At 40.5% G+C, this 16,082-nt stretch overlaps 1 protein-coding gene across 19 annotated transcripts in view; it reads right to left on the bottom strand.

The window, feature by feature from the left end:
* MOBP (myelin associated oligodendrocyte basic protein) overlaps positions 1–16,082 on the bottom strand; it is a 47,381-nt gene that overhangs the window by 19,453 nt on the left and 11,846 nt on the right. For 7 of the 19 annotated variants that reach the window (XM_070492341.1, XM_070492327.1, XM_070492322.1 and 4 more), the window contains exon 3: positions 8,467–8,608. The exons of 9 other annotated variants lie outside the window; for them this stretch is intronic. In XM_070492341.1, the coding sequence (XP_070348442.1) occupies positions 8,467–8,495 (29 nt within the window). In that variant the 5' untranslated portion in view covers positions 8,496–8,608. Of the gene's footprint in view, positions 1–2,765; positions 2,901–8,466; positions 8,609–16,082 lie in introns of all 19 variants that reach the window. 3 more of the 19 variants (XM_070492338.1, XM_070492324.1, XM_070492335.1) reach the window with 2 other exon arrangements.

Here is a 16,082-nt window from a genome sequence, read left to right on the forward strand (position 1 = left end):
ATCCATGAAACAGCACATGAGATGAGGGAGCTGTGTGCTCCAAGAACCCACTCCCTGCTGCTCCCATAGTCCAGGTTGACATTCAAGGTAGTCCTAAATCCTGAAGCTAGAAGATAAATTTCCTGCCCAACTCTATTGAAAGGACCTAAATTAAGGGCTTATTAATTTTTATTTGTGTATTTTTAATCATGTTTTCTTAAAATTAGCTCTTTTTTCTCTTATGTTTTAGTGACCCATTTAGAACAGGAAAAATATTACAAAACCAAACATATCCCTGGTAAAATAATATTCTAGATTTAGGAAAGGGCTTGTCTCTAAAAAACAAAAGAATAGACTTTATTAAAACCATATCACTGTTAATATCATAAATACTACACAATGGTGAAAAAGAACAACCTACTGATACACACATCACCATGTTTGAATCTCACAAACATAATGTTCAACAAACAAAGCCAGACACAAAGGAACACAAGCTGTATGATTCAGTTTGTACAATGTTCAAAAATAGGCAAAATTAATCTACTCTAGGCTGCGGGAAATCACAACATAGTTGTACATGGAGAAGATGAGCTCTGACTGAGAAGGGGCATGAGAGAGCTTGTTGGGGGCTGAGAATGTTCTGGATCTTGACCTGAGAGGTGATTACACAGGTGTGTGCATATGTAAAAATTTAGTGAACTGTACACTTAGTTTTTGTGCGTTTTACTGTTTACTTCAGTTAAAAAGAAAGAGGAGGAGGAGGAGAATGGACTAAAGAGAATTTGAGTCTTGAAAAATTTCCAGAAGGGAGTTTAAAACTAAATTATTCCAATATCCTTGCTGTGAACGCGACAAGTGCAGAAATAGCCCTAACCTAATACTCCCAGACACTGGTGCACATGGGGACGTAAATGACCATGAATCAACAAGAGTCAACAAATATATATGGGTGGTGGGCGTGTCCTGGACGCTGAGAAGGTCCCTGCTCTCAACAGGCTCAAGGTCAAGTTGGAGACACAGACGTGCAGTCTGTAATTACAAAACAGTGTGATGTTGACCAATAGAAGCATGCACCAAGTTCAAGGAAAGCATGGAGAAGGGGTGGATTCTTTGACGACAGAACTTATGATCTTATTTTTTAAGGATGAATACATTAAAAGCAACTAAGTTACTCTCAGGGGATATTTGAAAACTTTTTTCTGATGTGACTGTCTTCTGCTACAGACAGAAATGTGGGCTGAGGAGTACATTGAGTGGAGTTAACGAAAAATACATATATTTTTCACCTCAGTTTGTGGTAGTCCGAATTATGTGCTGCACCCGTTACGCACGCTGCAAGTGTTCTTTCCCAGTATTTCACCTGCTTTTATCATGCAAAAATAATTAATTTTTATGTGATTAAGTTTCTTAGTTCTCATTCAGAGTTTTACATTTTGGTTGAGAGGGTCTTCCCCACTCCATCTGCTTTTAGACATACTCAAGTGCTGTATATCCCATTGTAAAAGAAAATCCTCTCTGGATCACACTTCCACATCTATTTTCCTCCCTATGGCTCCTTCTCTCTACGGGGAAAGTTCTTGTAAAATTATCAATGCTCCTTTTCTCCATTTCTCCATCCCCTCCCCCTCAACACACTCCAACCTGGCTTCTGTTCCTTTTCTCCCGAAGAAAAACAGTCTTCCATTGCTCCCCAAAGATCTGCATGCTGCTAACCCAATTGTCTTCCTACTTGATCCCTCTCTCCGTCTAAATTTTTCCCTTTCCTGTCATACGACATTCTCCTAGATTCTCTCCTCCATCTCTATCCCTTTCTTCTCAGCTTTTCTTATAGGGTCATTTGCTTTATCCAACACTTTTAGTGTTAGAGCTGCTCAAGGTACAATAAATACTAAATGGTTATTGGGGTTACTTTCACCCATTCAATTCAGCATATATTATACACTTAGGTTGTACCAGGCACAGTGCTCAGCTGCTGTAGTAGACGCAAGCTGAATCATGCTTAGTCCAGTCCTTAGGAAACTTAAGCACTAGCTGGGGAGACAATCAAGGATGCATATAGTGTATAAATAGCCACAAAACCCATATATTGAGCCCAAATATGTACAAGTCCCTGAGGGAGTTGAAGGGATGGATCAGATAAACATCTTGCTAACAGCTCACAGTATGGATGGAGAAATGTTACACAGATGTCAGTAAGCACAGTACTAGAAATGCTCTGGAACATGAGAACGTGCTGGTAAAATGGCACAGAGAATCCACAAGAAAGGAGGCAATATGTTGGGCTGGGGAAGCAGGGGAAACTTCATGCGTAGAAACATTTCATCTGGCCCTAAGATTTGGACAGTCAGAAGTAGGGAATTGTTGATACCTAAGCAAAGATACAGAGAGGTGAATTACAGTCCCCCTGAGAGCCCACCCTGTCTGCAGTGCACTGTGGAAGAGCAGATAGTGCTCATCATACAGGTGCTGAGGGAGGACAGGAGTTACCAGTCACTGTGAAGGATCTAGTCCTGGTGACTGGAGGCATGGTCATGCCATCAGCAGATCAAAAGACTAAATAGATGAGAGGGAGGGAGATCATCTCATTGGTCTAGAATGCCATGAGTTTAAGGTGCTCAGGGCATCCATGTGGGCATGGGCATCCAAAACTCAGGAGCTAGAGCTGTCATCTTGAGAGTTCTTCACTTCGTGGAAGAAGCACAACCTTGGGAATGGATGCAATGAGTATGAACTGAATGAAGAGCCAGACGAGGGAGTGCTCCCAGGAGGAATAGTGGGCCTACCTTCAAGCTTCAGGAAGAGGGGCCAGAGAAGAAGGAGCAGCAGGGGCAATCAGAGAGGCAAGAGGAGAAGCAGCCTCTTAGAAGAGAAATTTCCAAATTTGCAGGAGGAGATGGTCAGCAGTATCCAAAGAAACCCTTGGTGCAAACAGACATTTTTAGACCAATGAGAAACTAAATCTGATTTTTAGGGTCTGATTCATTATAGGACCTTAAAGATCTGCCAAACCCCTACCCAAGTCCTACATATGTGGTAAAGTTCAGCTCAAGCTTCTCCTCGCAGGGGAAATAATGAAATAAAACACTCCAGGATCAACCCCCAGGAGTCATTTCTTTAGGCCCCCAATAACTGGAGACTATGTTACTCAACTTTTCACAGGCAACCCAGACATCCCCAGTGCCTCCAGCCTTCTGAGGTCATCTTTTCCCAAATGGCTCAGGCACTCGCCACAAATAAAAGAAAACCTATCACTCGCCTCAAATTTTTAAGAATGACTAGCATGGGGTAAGAGGGAGATTTTAAGCCTCCTATGACTGAATTCCTGCTCTGACTGAATTCTCAATTCCCATCCACCTGCTGTGATGCGTGGGCCTACTCTGTGACCATCCAGACCCGCCCCCCATCCCGCCCCCACCCAGCCATCTCTTCCTCCAGCACATCAGGGGAAAGTTCTCAAATTCTTATGCTATGACAACTTTTTTCACTCTCCGCGTTACCCCAACATGTCCAGCAGGGGACAGCCCCACCTCATGTAATCCATCATGTGTCGTCCTAAAGGAAAAAAATTCTGTTCCCTGGAAACTCGACATTCTTCTAGGGCAACCAGAAAAAATTCATTGAGCTTTAAAACAACATTTTTCCCTTCCTCTTAGTAAATGTTTATAGTCTGTGGAAAGGCTCTGGCCACTAACCATTTCCCCTGGTAGCGTTCAGTTGGTTATAGTCACTGCCTCTCCAACTCTTTGCCCCACATCATGCTCCAGTTTCGGAATTCGAAGCCCCAAATTCTTAACAAGAGCAATATACCCACGAGTCATCTTTTCCCAACACTTCAGGCTTACTAGTAAATTAGTTATAGCTACAGGCAGATGACCAACAGCAGAGGAAAGAATTCACATTTACTAAGCACCTAGTGTAAGGTGGTTGCTTTATATACTTTACCTAGTTTTTATAATATGATATTATCATCAACAAATTAAAGATGAGAGAGACTGAGGAACATGACCAAGTTCATAAAGCCAGTAAGAGGCAGACAGGGGATTTGAATCCATGTCTCTATAACTACAACATCCTGCGCCCTTTGAGCAGGTCCAACGCTATCTGTGGCCCCTGTGCTCAGCCCTCCTCTCTGAGGAGCAGGAGTCCAGGCCCTGGGTCCAGACATCGGGGGACTGGAGATGGGCCCAGGAATGGGATAAGGCTGCATAGATGCATGGGTCTATGTCCTAGGGTGAAAAAGATGGAAAGTTGGGGAAATAGTGTACTGAAGAAGGAAAGGTAGAGAAAGGAATTTGGAGACATGACACAGTATGGTGGCCAGGACTTCTCAGCAGAGCAAGAAGGCACATAGTGGGATTCTAGAATGTAAACTCGGAGAGGGTCCTGAGGGGAGTGTGACCCCCAGGTGCTTCCTCCACTCCCACCTCCAACTCGTTAGTAGGTTTTAAAATCTGTATTCACTGTTGAAAATTAGAAAACTTGGATTAAGTAAAATAATAAAAATCCCAAAGTTTTTATCCCATAACCACTTATAAAATATTTGAACATTTTTTATTTGAGAATATTTACATGTAAATATATAGTCAATAAAAAGTAAGACCGTACTTCACATACTGTTCAAATTTATACACTTGGACAATCATTCATTTTTTTAACTTTTATGGATATAGACATGTTATATCTCTTATGGCTTTTATAATCAATGATAAATTTATAGTTACAGCTCCTTTGGTACTTTATATTACATATCTGCATCCTCTCTCATTTTTGTTGATTAATCTTGCCAGAATTTATCTACTTTGTTATTCTTTTCAAAAACAAGCTTTTGGTTTTCTTGCTTGTACTTGCTCTTTGTTTTCTAGTTCATTAATTTCATATTATGCATTTATTATTTCCTTAATTTTCTTGAGGTTTATGTTCTTGTTCTTTTTCTCTTTTCTTGAGTCAAGTGCTTCTCCATGTGCATTTATGGCTATAGTTTTTCCGTTAGGTACAACTTTAGCTAAGTAACAAAAGCATTAACATAAGTTTTTCATTTCACTTGATTTTAAATATGGATGAGTTCTTTGATCAATTATTTTTTAAAATCCATTGTAAAATTTCCGAGTCTTTAGAGTTATTTTTGTTACATTGACTTCCAATTCTAATGCATTCTAGTCAGAGACCGTGGTCTATGTGATAATGATTCTGATATTTGTTGAGATTTGCTTTATGGCATGGTTCATAGCCAATATTTCCATATGTTCCATGGGTGCTTGGAAACATTATGTATTTCTGGAAACAATTTGGAATTATCTAGTGAAGACAAAAATGTGCACAAACTGCAATCTAGCAACCTATTCTTGGGCACGGCAGCCATCTTGGATCATGGCTCAATCTTGTAGATGAAGCCACGTGGTGGAGCACAAAGCCTGGAGGAGCCTGAATCCTTGATGACTGTGGAGCTGCTGTTCCAGGTCTGGACTCTTGAACCAAGAGCACCTTTTACATGAGAGGCAATCTCATGGAAAAAAGCTTCCACCTTATTTAAACCATTATTATTTCAGTTACAAGCAATCAAATACAATTCGAAATTAATATACTCAGTTTCCTCATCTAAATGAAGGTGTTTTATTCAGTTTGGGCTACTATAAAAAAATACCATAAACTGGGTGACTTATAAACAACAGAAACTTTTTCTCATAGTTCTGGAGGCATGGAAGGCCAAGATCAAGGTGCCAGCAGATTCGGTGTTTGGTGAGGGCACACTTCCTGGTTCACAGAAGTCATTCCTCTTCCTGTGTCCTCAAATGACAGAAGGTACATGAGAGTTCTCTGTAGCCTCTTTTTAAGAGCACTAATCCCATTCATGAGGGCTCCACTCTCATGACCTAATCACCTCCCAAAGGTCAGCCTCCTAATACTATCACATAGAAGATTAGATTTCAACATATGAATTTTGGAGGACACAAACATTCAGTCCATAACGGAGGGGAATAGTGAATAATAATACTTAACTCAGAGGACTTTTGAAAGTATTAAGTAAAATAAAGTAGGTAAAGAACTTGGCACTGTACCTAATGCAAATAACTTACCTAATAAATTCCAATTCCCCTTCACTGACTAAGAATTCATTCAAGTGGCTTGTCTAACTTTACTGCATTCTTCGGACATATTCTCTGTGTGTCTCACTGTGTATCTCTGATGACACTTAACTCAAGCATTAATTACATTTTTATTTACTTTAGTGGGTAAAAACAAATCACTATAAACAATTACATGATTTTTTCACAAAAGATACCACCTAATTGCAGAGCAAAGATGATTATGAACTGTCTGGCGGGATGAAGAGAAAAATAACTGAATTTGAAACTATAATAGAATCATCTCCAGACTTTCCAGATGTTCTCATACACTCTTAACTAGAGAGGAGGGAAAGTGAGGCAGGTTTTTAAAGAAGGAGGAAAAGGAAGCAAAGGAGAAGAAGCAAAGGGAGGAGAACAAGAAACTCCCCCCACTATTTAGCGGGCACCGACCACGTTACAGATGTTTCATATCTATTATTTCCAATTCCCAAAATAACCCTTCGAGGTTGTCCCTACTGTCCCCATTTTAGAGATGAGGAAATTGAGGCCTGAAGAAGTTAAGCAAACTCTCCAAGATCATTTAATAATAATAAAAGAGCAAACTCATAATGGTCAATACAACTAGTCGACTAGGCACCATCCACTCTCCCCTTCTTCCATAACAAAGCTTGATTTTGTTTGGCACCATGATATGCCCAGTTCAGTACATACAACTCCCCATGTGGCCATGTTCTAGCCAATGAGCACTAGGCAAAAGTGCTGGAAGGGTGACTTTTCTTCAATAATAAGGCTGTTATTCAAGAAAAGAACCTCCCTTAGTGAGTGCATCCAGCCCAATTCAGCTGCCCCCAGGCCCCAAGAGCTGGGATTATTTCAAGCGTTTGGACTTTGTCCCATAGGGCATCTTCCCACCCAACAATTGAACAATTGATGATTAAACTCCTGCCTCCACCGCCTTGAGGCTCAGCCCAAAGCCAAGTTACCTCTTCGGGAGAATTTCCAGAGCCTTCTCTCTCCCGAGGAGAAATGATCACTCCTCCCTCTTCTGTGCCCTGACCTTGTGTGCTGTTCATAATTCTAGGAGAGTTTCTGCAACCTTTAGTGTTACACTTACTGCTTCACTGCCTTCTAAGATTTTTCTGGCCTCAGAGCCTTGTTGAATGGCTGATTCAGAACAGGCATTCAGTAGATGCTTGATTATAATGAGAGAGAGAACAAAGAGTGTCTCTCACAACCGCTGCAGGGGCCCTCAGCCTGTCGCTGCCTGTCCCCAGATGTTCCCTAGCAGTCCCATGTTCCCTCAGGGACCTTTGCTTTGGCTCAGGCAACAGATCCTGTTCAATGAAAAGGGCAACACAAGAAGAGACCTTTCTAACTGATCTTGAAAGTTATAAAACTTGCCTTTTTAGGAAAAAAAAAAGACTTCATGAACACATTACGCCTTTTCCTAACTCATGTAAATTAATTAGCAAGCTTTAATCAATACACACATTTGATTACACATTCTGGAGATGGCACTAGCATCTCTATATAACCACCAGTGTCACGGGTATCTTTAAACACAGGTCACTATTCCCTAAGGAGACTGCAGGTGGAAATTAGAGCCCTGAACACAAAATGGATTTTCTTCCTTCCAGCCATCTTTTCTTCGTTTCTACCATCCTTTTTAAAAGGCAATTGGGATGTGGGGTAATTATTTAATAGAAACGGCATGTGGCCCTTAGTCCTGGGCAGGCCTCTGGAAAGGAAAGACAACACAAGTAGTACGTAGACGTGCTGCAGCCCGTGCACTCCTTCGCATCTACCTGGGACCACAGGAAGCCAAACGTGGAAATGGGTGGACGCTCTGCAAAGTGAAGGGAGGGTGCAGGCCAATATTTGGGAAACAGAATAGTTCTTCAATTCTTGTCAGTCAGTTCCCTCAGAGTCATGAGCAAGGCCTTGCCCTTGTCTTGTTGTAAAGAACTCAACATGGGAAGGACGAGAGGCAAGTCTTCACCCTGACTATCCAGGCCCTGAACTCTATGTGAGAACGCTATTCTGGCCTCAGATATCAAAACTCCAAGGGAAGACAACGACCAGTCTCAAGACTTCTTAATAAGCCACATGGATTAAGGAATGGGGTGTTTAATACATACTTGGGGAAAAAGAAATTTAAGTTGACAAGCAAAGCAACAAGTTTCAAATTTATTCAAACTCAACTCAGTTGTACCAAAAAAAAAAGTACAACTTTTTCATTTCTGTATAATTGTATAATTGATACAATATACAATTTCTTTCCCTTTCTGGGAGAGAAAGGGGAAGGGACAAAGCAACCAAATCTCCAAATTTATACTGCCTGGATCACTCCTGGCGTAAACTGTCTCTTCCTAATAAGCAGTCAGTTAAAGTTCAGTTCCCTAACAGAACTATTCCTTACCTCCCTCTATTCCATCTCCAGGTGAGCATAATATGGAAAATCTGAGAGTCCTCACAGCAATGAGGGAAGGGATGGCTGGTCTGGGTGTTGTCCTCCGCTGCAGGACTCAGCCATGAGATGCCTCATCTGCTCTCACCGGGCCCTTTGGCATGAATGACACATGTTACTGCAGACCACTTGATCCCACCGAAGCCACTGGTCTTTAGGGTCCCTACTCAGAAGCCTCCTACTCTGATCTAGCTGTCCTCTCACCTCCTCCACATCCACTCTAGGTAGCCTCTGGTTCCCATGCATGCCATGCACTACATGTGGGGAATCAAGAGCCCTACCTTGAGGCCATTGGCCTAGACAGCTCCCCAACCAAAACTGTGCACCCAACCCTGGGCCACATTGGATGTGGCTGAGGGCTGGCCTCTCCCAGGGGCTTGCAGCCTGTCTCCACTCTTCCTATTGAAGTGTGTCACAAACATCCACCACCCCTCATACCTACACCCACAATTTCAAACCTATCCGAATGTTTCTACCACACCATACCACGTCCCCACCATGATTTTATGGTTTCATCCAGAGGAAAGAGAGAACATGGATGTCTGCCTCCTTAGTTTTCCCTCTCTCTTTCCACTTCGAATGTACTTGTTGGACAAAGAGTTCCCCCATAAATTCACAAAGTGGAGAAGCTTGAATAAATAAGGACATGCTCTTCCTAGGGCTTTCCTTTCGTTTTCTCAACTCCTTCCTATACATGGCTATAATTCCTCATTAAAACCTGCCCTGCCACCCTCTCTGCCTTCATATGATTAGGAATAATTGTAAGGAAGAGATGGAAGTAACCAGAAATTGTAGTTTTCATAGATTTGTTTCAAGAACAAGATGAAATGTCTAGCATTTGAAATCCTGAATTATTTCAAAGCAGGGAGAAGTAACTTCAAGTGCTTAAAATACTTGTAAATCTTGAATGAATTTCTGTTAGATCTTGCCTCCATTTCACAATTTAATATTTACTCTCCAGAAATCAAAGTCCTCGAGAGCAATAAAATCTTTTAAACTATGAGAGGAGACAGAAATAAAATATATTTTCAGTAATAATGTAAGAATATGGATGAAAAATAGTAAATGAAATTTTACTTACTGGGAGGAACAGGGAGTGAGAATGTTAAAAATACCCAAACTTAATTTCTGCATATTCCCTAGAATTGGGGGATGGTCTTTCAAAACATTGTCAGAACAGAAAAAGTGAAGCATTCATTATTCTATACATTTCTTAAAATCAGGCTAGCTTATTAAAAAAGAGAAGATGGGTGAGGAAATTTTGGTGTTTTTGTGAAAATACAATTTAAACAGTACGGCTTTGATTTCTATTGAGTTATTAATATATTTATAATTGATTAACCATGGAAATATTAGGTAGCTATTTGAAGACCAGCTGAATATAAGGTAGCCGTTTTATTTTTTTATTTTTATAAAGAGATTTTATTTTTCCTTTTTCTCCCCAAAGCCCGCCAGTACATAGTTGTGTATTTTTAGTTGTGGATCCTTCTAGTGGTGGCATGTGGGATGCTACCCCAGCATGGCTTGATGAGCGGCACCATGTCCTCGCCCAGGATCCGAACCGGCGAAACCCTAGGCTGCCATAGCAGAGCACATGAACTTAACCACTCGGCCACCGGGCCAGCCCCAAGGCAGCTGTTTTAAAAGATGCTTATGAAGAGGTTGTACTGACATAAGAAAATACTTCTGTAATATCAAATGAAAGCAGCAAGAAGCTAGATTATTTATTGTATGGCACCAACACCGGGGAGCCAGGCATCCCAGCTGAAGCCAGCTGAGAGTCAATGCCGCAGGCCACATCAAGAGAGCTCCTAGCTCCCTCCGGTACCCTCAGACACCTCCAGAGGTAGCACCCTCAGCAGGGGGCTGGGGCAGAGCCAGGGGGCCCTCGCAGGGGGAGCGCCGCACGCTCAGATCCTGCCTTGAATAGATGAGATACTGGCACTCTGGAGACTTCAAGCAATCTTAGGGCTTATCTTCAGGCTGGTGAAGGCCTTCTGAACTGTCAATGGGAGCTATTGGGACAGTTTGTGACCACAATGACCCCGCTGACAGAGAAGGCCAGGTGGTATCAGACTACTTGTATAAAAAATATACACAGAAAAAGACTGAAAGGAAATATAGCCAAATACACCACTAACACTTGGCCATTCATTTGAACATTTTTCTGTGCCTCCTAAGTGCCAGCGGTGAACAAGACAAAGAAGGTTCCTCAACTCACAGAGTTTAGGGTACAGTGAAGGGACTTTAACAGATCATCCCATGAACAATGTATAAAGGAGAGTGATTAGGCTCCCGGGTGCTAGAAGAGAATATAACAGTGAGATAAATTTAGATTGAGAGGCTAAGGAATGATTCTGAAGGAAGTAATATTTAATTTGAGATCTGATGGATAAGTGGGAGCCTTCCATGCATAAGGGAGGAGAGAGTTCCAGAAAGAAGTCCTTGACGTGCTCAAAAACCAGAGAAGGGGGTGTGACTGGAGCATGATGAGGCTGGAGGGTGAGATGTGGGCAAGACAATGCAGGGCCTTGAAGGTGACCTAAAGATAGAAAGAACAGGAAGGCAGTGAAGATCTTTACTAGAAGAGATAAGTCTTCCTATTTATATTTCATGAAGATCACTCAGGCATCATTTTTTTAAAGACTGGCACCTGAGCTAATATCTGTTGCTAATCTTCTTTTTTTCTTTCTTCTTCTCCCCAAAGTCCCCCAGTATATAGTTGCATATTTCAGTTGTGAGTGCCTCTGGTTGTGCTCATTCAGGCTTCTTGCAGTGTAGATTGGAGTGAAGCAGGAGTGGAGGCAAGGACACCAGTGAGAGAACACAGGGCCTTCACTAGGGCAGTGGTGGTGGAGGGGATTCTGGAAGCAAAATTAATAGGACTTAAGGATAGAATGGATAAAGGATTCACTGGAAAGGATAAAGCAAGGATGACTGCCAGATTCATGGATTAAGCAAATACGCAATGGAGCGATTTACTGAGGTGGGGAAGGCTGGGGGACAGGGGAGTAAGGGTACATACAGTTTTGGACATTCATTTATTCAATAAATATCAATTGAGCACCAACCGTGTGCCAGACATGCTAAATCTGAGATGCTTGTGAGGATCTAGTCCTGATGATGCCACACAGTAGACTGCTCTGTACTGGAAGCATTAGCATATGGCTCAAAATTGCAAAGGATCAGAGTATAGGGTGAGCAATAGAGGAAGCAATTTCTCCCAGAGAAATTAGGTTAGGTGATGGATCATTTTATTAGGAAGAGAATAAGTTTAGAGACAGGGCAAGGGAAGAATCGAGAGTTCAGTCTTAGGGATGTTCAGTTTAAGAAACTTGTGGAGCCTCCAAGCAACTGTGAAAGGACGTGATTGGCCCCAAGGGTCAGGAGATAGCAAGAGAGAGAAAGAGGGTGATAAATAAATCTTAGTGTATTTGACAGGGAGATGAGATTTGCTGCCAAGGGAATGCAGAATACCCAGGAGAGAGGGAATATGGAAAAGAATAACTGGAAAAATTTATTCACAGTAGCAACAAGAATCCCAAGATACCTAGAAAAAAAGAGAAAATTAAAATGTGTAAATTAAAATGCGTAAATCTTTGTGGGGAAAAATTTCAAAACTTCAGTGAAAGTATAAAAGAACATGTGAATAAATAAAAAGAAAAATGGTTCATAGATAGAAAAGATTTATATCACAAAGATGCAATCTTTTCCAAAACTAATTCATAAATTATATGTCTTTCTTACTAAAATCACCAAAAGTCTTTTGGAACATGACAATCTGATCTGAGGAAAGAGCAAAGGACCAAGAATCACCAAGAAAATTTTTTAAAGAATGACAAGACTTTTCCTACCACATATCAAAACATATTACTAAGAGATAGTAATTAAAATAGTTGGCACGGGCCCAGAAATAGACAAGTAGACCACTGAGAAAGAAAACAGAACCCAAAAACAAACCCAAGAGAACTTGATGTATGATAGAGATGTTCTTACAAACCAGTAGAGAAAAGGCAGATTTGTCAACAAATAGTGTTGATATAATTAACTTTCCAGGTGATATGATTGACTACATCAAATTAACAACTACTGGACATCAAAAGACAGCATAAACGTGGCCACAAGATAAGCAACACTAGGAAAATACAACACATATAACATACAAAGAATCACTATCCGGAATCTTTAAAGAACTCCTACAAATCAATATGAAAAAGAAAACCCAATAGAAAATTGGACAAATGATTTGAAGAGGTAATTTACAGAAGAGAAAGCAGTAGATGACCCGTAGGTATATAAAAATGCATCCAAACTCATCAATTATCAGAAAGATACAGATCAGAACAATAATTAGATATCATTCCATAAGCATCATACTGGTTAAAGTGAAATAGCCCAACACCAAATGAAGCAAGGAGGTAGGCAAACAGGACCGCTCACACACAGCGGGTGGACATGCGACTCGGAAGAGCCACTTGGGAGGGCAAATCAACAGTCTGTAGTAAAAATGACAGCGTGTGTGTAAAGGCCCAGGAATTCCACTCCTCAGTGTACTTCTTATAGAAATCACAGTGCACGTGCACAGAGAGGCACATACAACAGCGCTGACTGCAGCTTCACTTGAAAAATCAACGAAAAACACAAAACATAAACCAAAGTTCGTTAGAGAAACAGAGAAAGTGTGATAAATTCATGCAATGGAATTCTGTGCAGCCATTTAAAAGAATTAACTAGATCTCTATATGTGGACGTGAACCCTCTCTCAAAACACCACACTTTTGAATTTTAAAAAGTTGAAGAAATGAAGAACAGATAGAATAGAGACTCTGTGTAGGTACATCTTTGACAATATCTATCTTATCACCAGGAACTCTGTTATGCATTTGTTATTTTGCTTGTTTTTGTCTCCCTCATGAAAATAGAGGCTTCATGAGAGCAGGCACTTTCTTTCCAGTTTATCCTCAGTGCCTTCTAGCGCTGAAGGCATCGCAGAGAAAACCTTCAACAAATGAGTTATTGCCGTGTTTTTGTTTGCAGATACATATGTTTGCGTGTGTCATTTTTGCCATGATTTTTATGCAAAAGAGTAATGTGGACGCCTTATTTTTCTCACTTGACGATATATCTTTCCGAGGAGAACACAGAGAGTGTCCTCGTTACTTTTCATTTGTCTGAGACTCCAGTGGAAGGTGGCATCGTGGTTTACTTAACTAGTCTCCTATAAGTGAAAAGTTTGGTTGTTTCCCATCTGTTATCATTACAAACGAATAGTGAATAAAGTTGTGTACCCATCATTTCACACGTGCAAATATCTGAGAGATAAATCTCTAAAAGTGGGCTCACTGGGTCAAAGAAGTTATTCATTTGTAATTTTGTAGATTTTGATAGATTTTTCAAACTTGCTCTTCCTGGGGTTTATACAAATTATCATTCTACAAGCAATTTATGATAATGCTCATTTTCTCATCACCTCAACAATAAAGTGGGTCATTAAGTCCTCAGGTTTTTGCCAATCTGATGGGTAAAATGTTTCATAATACAAAGTAAAGATGGTCAATCCAATAATGGTTTAGATTTGGAAAGTCTGGAAGAATTATTTACCATATTAACAGATTAAGGGAAAAAATATGATCAGTAATAGATGCTAGGAAAGCATTCAATAAAATGCAATACCTATTCATGATAAATACTCTTAGCATAATGGGAAGGGAAGGGAATGTTCTTGACATTATCAAAAGCCAGCTACCAAAATATACATAGTAACAGCTTACTGCTGGTGAAATCTTAGAAACATTTTCCTCCCAATCAGACACCCAAAAAGATGCTATCATTACTACTTTTCAACAGTGCACTTGAAATCCTAACCAATACAAAAAACAAGATAAAACAAAAAACTGTGAGGCTCTACAAGATCATAGAACTAAAAAGAAAGTCCAACAAGATTTCTGGACCCAATATCAATATATCAGAATCAAAATTACTTTTATAGATCAGGAAGATCCAATTAGAAAACGTAAAATAAAAGAAGCCATTCACTGACCACAAAACGATAGGACACCTACGGGTAAAAATATATACGATGAAAGAAACGCAAGGCCTTCATAAAGAAATTTGCAAAGCCTTTCTGACGGCAGCAAAAGGAATAGTCAATATCATAAGTTTGCTGAATATCTCCTAATAAATCTATAAATGTAATGTAATTCCAATAAATATTAGATTTTCATGTATTGACAAGATGATCCAATAGTTCTTATGGAAGTATAAAGGCCCAAGACAGTTTTGAATAAGAATACAGTCTTGCCCTACGAGGTTCAGCGCTCATCATAAACAACTAATTAAAACAATGGCATATTGGCTTGGAAATAGACCAATAAATCAAAGGGACAGAATAGAAAGCCCAGAAACAGACCCACATATGTACAGTAGCATAGTTCATAACAGAGATAGCATTGTTTTAATGGATGAAGTACTCAAAAGAGAGACAAAATGAAAGTAGACCAAAGACCCCAATGAGAATAACAGCAAACCTATGTGAGTAGATACAAGCCGGCCACTCTTCAAGGGCTTTATGCATTTAACTCGTTTAATCCTCGCAATAGCCCCGTTTTGTAAGCGAGAAAGCTGAAATACAGAGAAGTCAGATAACCCACCCTAGCTAGTGAATGAGGGCCCCAAGATCCCAACCAAGGTGGGCTAGTCTGTATTCCTGACACCTGTGGCTCCCATCACGGCAGACGTCGAAGAAAAGGGAAGCAAACCAAAGGGCTTAATTTTATAGAATAAAAGATACCACGAGGATGCAGGTTAAAAGACCTGTGTCAATATAGAAGAAAATACACGAACATATAAAAGTATAAAATTTTAATAATCGGAATGTTTAAAAAAAACTATAAATTTTTAAAAAATAGGAAAATAGAAAAAGAATAATCTTTAAAAGCCAGTAATCATATACAAATATGCTTAACTCCGCAGGACTCAAGGAAGGGGAAATGACAGCAAGAAAATATCAATTCACGCCCATTTGATTGGCCCAAAAAAGAAAAGAATTTATGTTGCTAAGGCAGCCAATCAGAATGCCGGGAAGGGGCGCAGGGGCAGAACCATTCAGCAAGTTGGCCTCTGGAGCTCAGCTGTCCCAGGCTGAGAGCCCCAGGCTGTCAAAAGGATGCCCACGACTTCCTGCAAGTGAGGAATGCACACCGGTGCTTTGTCAACGAACTGTTTCTGAATAAAAACTGGGAGTTCAAATGTTCCACTCCAGGCCGGGGCTTCTTTCACCTAGCGATACCACGTCCTTCTGAAGGCTGCTCAGCCCCAACTCCGCTGCTATGAAAAACGTTATCACTGCAGAGCAAATTCATTCCACATTCACCACCTCCCTTAGAAACCTTTAATAGCTTCTAAAATCTTGCTAATTCTCTCTCAGGCCAAAAGCTAATGCTTTCCTCTGACTGTAGATTTACACCGTAAAAGACGGTGGCTTGTGTGTTGTTCAGTCCACAGCAGCAAAAACCTAAGGAGGAAATCAACTTCGGTTGTAACTACTACATGCTGTCTCTAAGGATATC

This window comes from Equus asinus, chromosome 21 (genome assembly GCF_041296235.1).
Source record: "Equus asinus isolate D_3611 breed Donkey chromosome 21, EquAss-T2T_v2, whole genome shotgun sequence".
NCBI lineage: Eukaryota > Metazoa > Chordata > Mammalia > Perissodactyla > Equidae > Equus > Equus asinus.